At 46.6% G+C, this 11,314-nt stretch overlaps 1 protein-coding gene across 4 annotated transcripts in view; it reads left to right on the forward strand.

The window, feature by feature from the left end:
* The window catches only part of PNPLA1 (patatin like phospholipase domain containing 1), a 70,194-nt gene extending 60,188 nt beyond the window's left edge, over positions 1 to 10,006 (forward strand). For 2 of the 4 annotated variants that reach the window (XM_054685730.2, XM_063812402.1), the window contains exons 7-9: positions 2,327 to 2,411; positions 3,621 to 3,746; positions 7,797 to 10,006. In XM_054685730.2, the coding sequence (XP_054541705.1) occupies positions 2,327 to 2,411; positions 3,621 to 3,746; positions 7,797 to 7,920 (335 nt within the window). In that variant the 3' untranslated portion in view covers positions 7,921 to 10,006. Of the gene's footprint in view, positions 1 to 2,326; positions 2,412 to 3,620; positions 4,645 to 7,796 lie in introns of those variants that run through there. The other 2 variants (XM_063812405.1, XM_063812403.1) reach the window with 1 other exon arrangement.
* Positions 10,007 to 11,314: the final 1,308 nt, after the last annotated feature.

Consider the following 11,314-nt stretch of genomic DNA (forward strand, 5'->3'; position numbering starts at 1 on the left):
GCAGGATTTTGAACATCGTGGTTTGTGGGATTGGATGGGTTGGAGTAGAAAGAGCATTTCCGATTTTGTTTATTTAAGATGCTCAGGTGCAGTGCAGGAATGTGCAGGGTACTTTCAAGGTACTTTAGGAAGGAGAGGACTTGTGTGTGGCCACCATGGATGGTCTGGGTGGAGACAGAGGGACAGAGACCCAAATGAAGGACTGAAGCCAGATTGTAGGGTGCTGATAGTCCTCAGCCAAACTTCCAGAGCTATTATGGTAAACGTCACAGATCGGCAATGTCTCCTCGTCTGGGAATTAGCCCCAACTTGGTAGAGATGCCCTTTCTTTGGAACAGGTTTACTTTGACTCTTTTAATGAGACAAAAACAAAACACCATTAAGAAAATTAGGCTGTGGCTCATGCCTTTGAGAGGCAGAGGCAGGCAAGTCACTTTCAGTCAGGAGTTCGAGACCGGCCTAGCCAACGTGGTGAAACCCCCATCTCTACTAAAAATACAAAAAATTAGCCAGGCATGGTGGCAGGTACCTGCAGTCCCAGCTACTCAAGAGGCTGAGGCAGGAGGATCACTTGAACCTGGGAGGCGGAGGTTGCAGTGAGTAGAGATCGTGCCACTGCACTCCAGCCTGGGCGACAGAGTGAGACTCCGTCTCAGGAAAAAAAAAAAAAAAAAAAAGAGTCAGAAAATTGGGCGCAGTGTTTTACCTGCTCTCTTATTTCCTGTTAAATACAAAACACTTGTTTTACATTAACCACACGTGTGCATGAAGGCGGCCATCTTCAGGTACCTGAGCAATCCTGCACCCCAAGTCGGCATTCCTCACTCATGCTGGGGGTGGATAGAGGGCATATATAGTCTAGTTATTCTCTACTGGGAGTGATTTTGTCTCCAGGAGACATTTAGCAATGTCTGCAGACATTTTGGTTGTCACCTAGTGGTTACAGGCTGGGGACACTGAAAAATATCCTGTAGTGCACAGAACAGTCTCTGCACAAAGTGCTTTCTGACCGTTAGTGTCAATAGCATGTACTGAGATTGAGAAGCCATGTTATAGCTTACAGCTGAGCCTCAATGGTGACATCCTAGGTCATCTATGTGAGTTAGGCAGAGCTGAGACCCCCTACAGCAAGTTTATCCAACTTGCGGCCCGGATGGTTCTGAATGCACCAGTCTATAAAAAATTCATCAACTTTCTTAAAACATTGTGAGATTTTTTTTGGATTTTTTTTCAGCTCATCAGCTATCATTACTGTTAGTGTATTTTATGTGTGGCCCAAGACAATTCTTCTTCCAGTGTGGCCCAACGAAGCCAAAAGATTGGACACCCCTGCCCTAGAGTTTAGTGGTATCAGTCATTTAATGATGGCCATTGGTGGCATTGGAGAACAGGAAAATAGTTAAAAGCCCTAGGAAAATCCAAAAACAAAAGGACAAGCCTCACTGTGAATAGATTTGGGAGAGTTGGGGACATACAACAAGTCTCTAACAAAATAACTTCAGAAGAACCCACATATACTTTATATTACCTTTATTTATATATAATACATAATTACATATTAACCTTCATATATTATGTATCCCCATACTCATTAAAAACATGTAAAGAGCTTACTTAAGAGTAATGGCCATGAAACTATTCATACTCTGTTCTAAGAAACAAACAAAAAGCATTACATGAAGCATGTGATGGAAAGTCCAGGCCCCTTCAGGGGATTTTCCTGAAAACCTTCCCTAACACGCTGCTTTCTGTGAGGGAGCTATTTCTTTTCTTTTCCTTATCTTTCTTTTCTTTTTCTTTTTCTTTTTTTTCTTTTTTTTTTTTTGGTGGTGGAGGAGGGGACAGTATCTCACTCCCGGCTCACTGCACTCTCAACTTTTGAGGCTCAGGTGATTCTCTTACCTCAGCCTCCCGAGTAGCTGAGATCACAGGCATGCACTACAACACCCAGCTAAATTTTTGTGTTTTTAGTAGAGACAGGGTTTCACCATGTTGGCCAGACTGGTCTCAAATTCCTGGCCTCAAGTGATCTGCCCGCCTTGGCCTCCCAAAGCGCCGGGATTACAGGCATGAGCCACCGGGCCTGCCCCTGGGAGTTGTTTCTAATGTTCCACCAAGGGTCCGAGTCAGCCGCCCCACAGATGCCGCGGGCCTGCGTCTCAGTCAAGTCCCACGACATGACTCTGGTTGTAAAGATGAGAATTTGAGGACAAGAGAGTTCTTTGCTGTTTTTAAACATTCTCATTTACTGACTATTGCTATTTCAAAAATGACTCCATATCCCCCCTCCCCATCTCACTCCCGTTTCCTATATCTTTACTTTTAGCTGTAGCTCTTCTTGTCTCTTCAAAACCAAAAAGCGCCGTGCCTCTGGTTCATGTGAAGGAAACCGTCAGCAAGCCTTATGTAATGTAAGTTTCTCCTTCGTGGAGCACGCTCTTTCCTTTGGGCGGAAGAAGCAAGCCCGGCTAAGCGATATCTTCCACCACCTTAGCTGCGCCAGGAACTCTGGGATCCTTTTCTGGTGTGTGTGATTGTGTGATTCCAGGTCCACCCCTTTACATCTCACAAAGCTGCCTTCTCTTGTTCAGTTAGGGCAGTGTGTGGGGAAGGAGCCTGTCCGTGTTGATGATGTCATTCTCTTCTCCTGCACACTGGGGATGCTCCTTCTCTGAGTGCAGTGCAAGAATGTGCATCCCCTGCCCTCATATTTTACTCTCTGGTGATGCCACAGTTCCAAGAGGGCCTGCAGGCATCCTACCTCCCAGCCTTAGGTAGCTCCTGCATGAAATGAATTAAGGGTCTCTATCAAAGGCCTTCCTTACTTCGAACTATTTTCTATTAGCATGATAATAACCTGATAGTACTAGACTGTAGACTGTCCCCAGAAAATCTTTTTTATTATGCACATCAAGTGTCTGGGTTGCATAATATACACTCCATTATATCTTTGCAATAACTATGAGAGGACCTGGGGATCTGCTTTTTTAAAAACTTCCCTGAGGACCACATTACCCAGGCTCCCTTGCTGGCTGAATGCCATTTGTACTGGTGGTGGGGGAGGCACCGCAGGAGATTAGAAGTTGGGTCAAGGGTATTTCTCCCCACAACCCCAGCCCCCTCTCATCCCTCCCTGCCTTGGGACCACTCTGGCAGTAGCTGGGTTTCTCCATGGCCACAGCTGCAGGTATTGAGAGAGCAGGGCCCGAGGCATTCCTGCTTTTAATGTTTGCACTCTCTCTCACATCAAGCATATTAAAATTTACCTGCTTCCCACATTAAGTATAATTTTAACCATAAAACTTTTTGAAAGAGTTTGTATAAATTTAACAATTTTGAGCTTAGGCATAAGTTATGCATTTTGTTCACATAATTTAAACTTTTTTGCATTTACATATAACTCTATAAAAGTCTGAGTTTCATTTGACTCATGGGCATGATGTTACTTAGATAAATATTCATTGATTATATTTTTAAAAAAGTTTGCTGGGAAATCCGATCCTCAGCCAGGGTTGAGAACCACAGCGCGGGTGTGTCCACCTGCGGAGCTGAGCAGGCCACCATGTTGGAGGACCGAGGTCAGGCCCATAATGAACCATCTACTTAATCTCTTTGCCTAGGGAGAGCCCTGCTGAAGACTCAAACTGGGTGAATAAGGTCTTCAAGAAGAACAAGCAAAAGACAAGTGGCACCAGAAAAGGCTTCCCAAGACATCCGGGATCCAAAAAACCAAGCAGCAAAGTGCAGTGAGCATGGCTAATGTTCCTTAAATCCCACGGAGAGGAGCAGCTTTGGGAACTGTGTTCAGAGAGATTCCGAGGAATAGAGGAGAGTGTAAGGGAGTAGGGGGTGCAGTGGGAGATTGGGCTTTGGAACAGACACATCCGACATAAAATTCCTGCTCTGCCACAGCTCCACTCAGGGATCATGGTTGGGACACTTGCTCTCCCTGAGCCTCCATTTCCTGTAAAATGGGGATGATACCACTTCATAAAGTTGTGAGAGTTAAATGCGATCAATGATGTAAATTGCTTCATAGAATGCAGAATGTGTAATAGCTCACAATAAGTAGGTATTATGTTTACATATTATGTTTGTATTTATGCTACTTAAATACAAAACTGGACAGGCCAGGCATGGTGGCTCATGCCTGTAATCCCAGCACTTTGGGAGGCTGAGGTAGGTGGAAAACCTGAGGTCAGGAGTTCAAGAACAGCCTGACCAACATGGTGAAACTCCATCTCTACTAAAAATACAAAAATTAACCAGGCTTGATGGTGTGCACCTGTAATCTCAGCTACTCGGGAGGCTGAGGCAAGAGAATCGCTTGAACCCAGGAGGCAGAGGTTGCAGTGCACCAAGACTGCGCCGTTGCACTCCAGCCTGGGCAACAAGAGCGAAACCCCATCTCGAAAAAAAAAAAAACAAAACTAGACAAGTGAGTGCCTACGTGACACTCAAATGTTGCCAGTATACAGTTAAGGGCCCTAGTCAATGTAGGCCTGCTTCTTATAGCTTTTTGACTATATTATGCTGTCTTTGACTTAGTCAGTCAACATTTATTGAGCACCTACTAAGTGCCAAACACTCTCCTGGACTCTGGCAAAATAAAAAATGAATTAAAACTCTATCCCCAAGTTTCAACAGTTTACTCCTAGTCTAACTTTAGATCAAAGATAAGACTAAAACCTAAGAATCTGATGAACTTTGAGTCCCACCTAAACCAAGTTTTAATTTTTTTACCGAGTCATCATATTTTAAGTAAAGCCCCATGCATGTATACAAACAGACTCGCAAATTCAAAATGAGAGCCTCAGATTCAAACCAAGTGGGGTATTATTTACAGTTATTTCATTGGGTTATCAAAGTATTTTCTGAATTGGCCAGGCATGTTGGCATGTGCCGGTAGTCCCAGCTATTCGGGAGGCTGAGGCAGGAGGATTGCTTGAGCCCAGGAGTTGGAGTCTGGGCTGGGCAACATAGTATTCTCTGAATGGAACAGACCCACACTGCTATATAATTTGCTTCAAGTCTTTGTTGGTCAGAAAAACCTCTAATCATTCTGAGCAACATCCTTCCTGGTTGTTCTTGTCCCAAGTGGGGTCCCTGGATGGGCACAGGGATTTATCAGACAGACAAGGGTCAGAGGCTCACCCGGTGGCCAAAGGCTCATCTCGAAGTCTAAGCAATGCACTTGATGAGTGGTGGGAAGCAGTATGGTAGCGGAGATTCTGAGAGCTGCTGCAGGAAGTGGAACAAACCACATGTTCTTTCTGGATGACAGGTAGGTAAGGGAGGGTGCAGGACGGCAGCTCGAGGTCCCTGGGTTCATGGGATCAACAATCCCAGCCTGGGATTCTTCTCACTCATTCTTGATCTCCAGCCCCAACACTTCCCTGACCTTTGAGTGTCCTTATCTCTGTCTCTAGGAGCTCATGGTCACATTCGGCCTTGGGAAGCCACGGATCTGCGGTGGGTGTGGGGAGCCTCCCTGGGACTAGGAGCACTATCTGGAAGCCAAGCCCAGGCTCCAGTTCCTTGATTCCAGGGCCAGCTCTCTCCCCACTGCAGCAGAGAAGCGGGAACTGTGCAATTCAGCAAGAGCCACTTTGGTTAACAAATCTTCTGGGAATGAAGGTGCTTTACAAAGAAGCAGGCTGTGATAAAAACAAACAAGACAACATTCATAAACTGTGGGAAGCATTGTTGTCATTGGGTCACACCTCCTGCACCAGGCAGGTGGTTGTCTGCTGCGTTCCTTTACAGAACAGATGCTGAGCCGGCCTGGAGGTGGCAATTTACCAATCGATGGTCTTAAGCAATTCCAAAGGCTGGGGTAAGGGGTAGAAAAGAGAAGCTCAAAAATGTTAGGGATGGAGAAGGGGGGAGTGATTCAGGAAGAGGAGAAACCTGTTCATTTCCTCCCAAATTACAACCACTGTCACATCCATGGCTAGTCCTGTGCAAACTTCCAGTCCCCAGCTGATATCCCTGCAGACAAGTAGAGAGAGGCTAGAACAAAAGCTAAAGTGTAGATGTCCCATACACTAATCAGTGTTGTTTTTTAATCAGAGGTTGAAATTCATATTCTGATGCAAACTGTATTAGTCAGTTGTTGCTGCTATGATAACACTGCATAACAAACAACCCCCCAAATCTCAGTGGATTACAAGGACAAATATTTGTGTTTCTCTTTCATGGGCCTATGTGTTGGCTGGGATAGCTCTATTTAGGCTGCAGGCTGGGTTAAGTCTGCTCCAGGCCCCTTTCATTCTAGGAACGGCAGTGATGCCAGACTTGCTCTTCTCCTGGAGCTTGGGTGGGTGTATGCATCAGCCTAGCTTTCCTCTGCTAGCCTTGGCTCTCCTCCAGTAAGGGTTCCGTGGTCATCCGACTCTGGATTGTGTCACTGGCCTCAAAATGAAGAGACAGAGTGAGAAATTGAGAGGCTGCCTACAGGCTACAAATGGAGAAGGAGGACTCCATCCTGCCCCCAAATCCTCCTAATTCCTATCAAGTCTGTGAGATGCCCCAAGTTTCCACCATAAAAGATCCTTTTCTTTGAGTTTCTATGGAATTTCCCCCATTCCGATGTGAATGTAATAATATAGCTACAACTTACATAGTACTTACGTGCCCAGCACCATGGCACAGAGAGGTTAAGTAACATGCCCGAAGCTACACAGTTGGTAGGTGGCAGAGCCAGGATCCCAATTCAGGTTGTCTGTCACCAGTGTCTTGATGTTCCAACTTAGTGATACAGCCTACGAGGGTGGTGGGAGCACTGGGGTGGGAGTCAGAAGTCACAGGGGTTAGCACTGGTTTCTCTATTCTGGCAAGTTACTTTACTTAGTGGGAGTTTCGGTTTCTCTTTATAACATTCACCCTGCCTTCAACCCATGGTTATTTGGGACTTAACTGAGAAGCTGAATGTGGAAGCATCCTGTGTAATTCTGGTTAACAAGACATGTCAGAACCTTATGACCAGTGCCCAGGCCTGTGTGGGACATTTGGGAGGGTCCCGGGGCAGTGTGTAGGACTGGGGCACCAAGAGAAAGGAGCAAAGAGAGGGTATCTGAATGCACGGTTCTGCCTAGGAGCTTTTAGGAATGCAGATTCTTGGGCTCACCCTGCACCTACTGAATCGGAAATGGGGCTGGGGCCCAGCGGTGTGTATTTCACTTAGTCCACCAGATGACTGATGCACGCTGGAGTTTGAGAACCACTGGATTACTATGGAATAGAAGCACAGAGGAGAGGCAGCTAATTCGCTCTGTTAGCTTGGGGATCTCAGGGAACCTGGTGGAGATGTGGAAGATGAGCAGAAGTTAGTCAGACTGAGGATAAGGGTGTGGGAGGGTATTCCAGGCACACGGGATGGCCCAGAACAAGGAAATAGTCTATGCAAGCAGTTAACTGCAGTTGCAAGGATGGAGGTAGCGGAGAGGCCTGGAAGTGAACTTGGAGATGTGGTGGAAGGTAGGTCAGGCTGCCTTGGATGACCGGCTAATGAGGCTGGACTTCCCGTGTGGTGCTGCAGAGTCATTGCAGGGTCTAAGCAACAGAATGATAGATTTGAAAATTACGGAGATTTTAAAATTATCCAAGAATGTACAAATCCACATCCCAGCATTTCTCTGGGCTCGGCAAGTGTCTTCCTCCAATTTCCTAGAGAGGGCAAGTAACTTGCCCCAAGTGACACAGGAGGTGGAGGCAAGTCTTGGAAGTGAGGTCTTCTGATTCTCCCTTTTGTCTCCCTTCTTTTCACCTGTTCTTCCTCGGCTTCTCCTATCCAGGTCTGCTCCCTGCCCACTCAACTTCCCTCTGCTCTCCACTTCTGAGACAGTTTGGGTCACCTACAGACCTCATCCCGGCCGGATCCAGGAATGCTGCCCTGAAGTGTGGAATTCCTTAGGATGACCTTGGAAGGCAGATACTGCCTGTCCTGTTCTGGGATGCTGTGGTGACTCCTGGGTCTCATTGATCCAGCTCCTTTTATTCTCCGACCTTCCCTTCCTGGTCATAGTCAAGGTCAACACTAGCCCAGGCAGTACCTTTTATACTAAGAAAATAGCACCTATTCCTGGAGAACCTGACTACCAGCTGCTGGAAAATTGTCATAATATGCTGATTTTGTTAGAGCAAGACACTTGACTGACAACTGCTAGAAAACTACAAAGAACATGCACAGACATGCATAAGTCTGCGAATCGCCTACCCCTTTTATATGGCATTGTACCCTTGTATAGTGTAAAATCTGCACAACTGTACTCAGCCATCCGGAGACCACTTCAGCCCCATCCCCTTCCTAAAAAAACAAGTATCAGTTGAACTTTCATACATGGAATGATGTTTCAAACACCCTTTTATCACCTCCTACTGGAGATTACATTTGCAAGCAGCAAAAGACCCTTGTGTAATGAAATGAACCCCCTAACTGGCTTTTGGTGTAGCTTGAGATTTCCAATTTCCATGCATTGGCTATAAAAGGCCTGGCTACCTGCTGAGGGTTGCCCAAGGTGTATGAACCTGTAAGGGTGATCCCCGGTGGAACTAAGGTTAGGGAAGTCCTAGATGGGGGAGATTTCCTAGGAAGCTGTGAGCTGAGAGAGAGAACTGGAGCTGGAACAGGAGAGAACCTGAGGACCCTGAGGCCAAGCCTGCTTCTCACTGCTGTCCGGCACACTCCCCTGACTCTGGGCCTTTTTGAGGACCAGGGGCAACACCTATTGCCAGTCCTGATGGTGCACAAGATCTATTTCCCTTCTGAGGGTGCACAAGATCTGAGGGTGAGCACCTCAGCTTCCTGCGATCCTTTCAACCCTTCCACTACCCTACTCTGAACAGACTGATGGATGCCAGCACTGATCGGCACTCATGGACCTTCCTCTCAACCTTGGCCTGAGCTTGCTTCTTTGAGATGAGCCAGATCATTTCTAGTCTCCCCAGGATCCTGTCCAAGGGCAAAACTCCTGGGGGCCCAGCAGGACTGAGCCAACGACACGCTCCCTCTTTCCTGTGGTGGCAGGAGCCCAAGTTCTGTTGTTTGGTTTTTAATTCTTACAGTGTACTAACGGCTTGGCCTGAGCTGGTCACTGGAATCGCTGGCTGAATTTGGTCAGGCAGCCCAGGCATTGAGATCTTTAGAGCTCCCCCGGGATTATGTGGTGCTGTGGTGTTGAGACAGGCTGCCCTGGAGTCCTGGGTGGCTGTAGAGGAAGAAGGAGGCCAAATGTCCCTCCCCTGCAGCCAACACAAATGAGGGCTCTCTGTCTGCTGTTCACACCTCAGTGAAAATGTTCCGTGAGGAAGACAACTTCAGCCTCAATTTTTCCAGCCTGTCCAGAAAATAATTGCCCCCATCCTCCCCAGAGAGCAGACAACCTCCAGGTCCCGCCAGGCCCAGCAAGGAAGCCCCAGCTGCCCACAGGCCTCAGGTACATTTGCTTACCAAATCCTGAAATGCAAAACCCAGAATGAATGGGTGGAGGACCATACTAAACTGCCCTTTGGAGCCTGAGGAGACCATATGCAAATTTAAGGCTGGTGGGGCTGGGGATTTAGAGGGTTGGGGCTTGGCTGTGGCAACAGACCCCACTTAACACAGCCATTCCAGGGGACAAAATGTACTTTTGAGACCCTGAAAATGGTCAAAGTCCCAGGGGTCTTGCATCCTCTGCCTACTCTGGTTGATCTGTGGCCAGACCGGTCAAAGGAAAGCAGCTGGAGGTGTGTACTGGGGGGAGACTGACTAGAGAGGCCCGGCCGGCCGCAGGCCTTTCTTCCAGGAGTGGCCTCCATGTTTGCAGAAGCCTGAGGCCTGGGAAACTAGCGGGAGGAGAGTGTCCTCTCTTGCACAGCCCAGGAATGCTTGTTCCCTGGGACCCAAGGAAGACTCGAACTTAATCATAATTATTGTTTTAATTCAAAGTCTGTATTTAGAGCCCAGATGCTCTTAATGTCAATTATGTTAAAGTATTAATACATCCTCTTGCATACTTCCCTTCACTTGGTTTAATTATTTTTCTTGTTTTGAGGTAATTAAAATAATTGTTCTTACATTAGTTTCAGAGTTGCCAGATAAAATAGAGGACATTTTGTTAAATTTGAATTTCAGATAAACAATGAATAATTATTTACTAGGAGTATGTCCTCAATATTGCAATTATTTGTAATTTTCTGAAATTCAAATTTAATTGGGTCTCCTGTATTTTTATGTGCTAAATCTGGCAACCCAAATTAGCTTCTGTCTCCTTTTTCTCTTTTTTTTTTTCCTGATCAACATGAACGAATTGTTACATGTCAGCCACTGTGCTTTGAAACTGGGAGGCCTCACTTGTGCCCGGGGCAACACCAGAATGCTGTCTTTTCTTCCAGGCAGCACCTCTGACTGATACCCACAGCACAACCCCGCTGTAACCCAGCTAACACCTCCAGCTCAACCAGTTCTCAGCTGACCCCATTATCTCTGACTCACCCACTTAGGCTTCTGACTTCTCGGAGGGAGGGAATTAGGTTAATTATGTTGTGATGTTACTTGCCCACCTTTTTAAAGCCATGCAAAGCAGCAGGACCTCTATGCACCCCAGTGCTCTTGTAAAAACCATCTGTGTTGCTCTACATACTTGCCAGCCCTTGGCGGAAAAAGACCAAAAACATCTATGGTGGGAGTTGAGGGGCCCCACCCCTCCACAGCACCCTCACAGGGTGCCCTATATTCATATTGGCACAAAAGCCCCGTAACCAGTGGGGTCTGTGAGCATCCTGTGGGCAGGGGTTTTGTCTTTTGCATTTGTTCATTCCACACAGTTAGCATCAGAGCTGGTACATAGTAAGTGCTCAATAAACATTGGTTGAATAAATGAACTAATGGATTAGATCATAACTGGAGGGAAGGGCACTAAAATAGGAGTTATCAGAGCCTGCTCCTGGCTGGGTTCTGTCTGTATCTGGTTGTGTGACTGTGAACAAGGCGCTTCCCTACTCTGAGCCTCTGTTTCCTCATCTGTGAGAGGAGGATAATAATGCTGCCTCCTCCTGCTCTCCTTGGAGCATTAGGGTGAGCCTTCAGGGGTTGAGGAACAGACACTCATGTGTCACCTGAGAGAGGAGAAAGGACATCATCAATGTCTGTCCTTGGAGACCACATTTTATGGACCAAAAACCTAGCGCTGTATTCTAACAATTTTTTTAAAATTATTATTATACTTTAAGTTTTAGGGTACATGTGCACAATGTGCAGGTTAGTTACATATGTACACGGTGCCACGCTGGTGTGCTGCACCCATTAACTCATCATTTAGCATTAGGTATA

Source organism: Pan troglodytes, chromosome 5 (assembly GCF_028858775.2).
Source record: "Pan troglodytes isolate AG18354 chromosome 5, NHGRI_mPanTro3-v2.0_pri, whole genome shotgun sequence".
NCBI lineage: Eukaryota > Metazoa > Chordata > Mammalia > Primates > Hominidae > Pan > Pan troglodytes.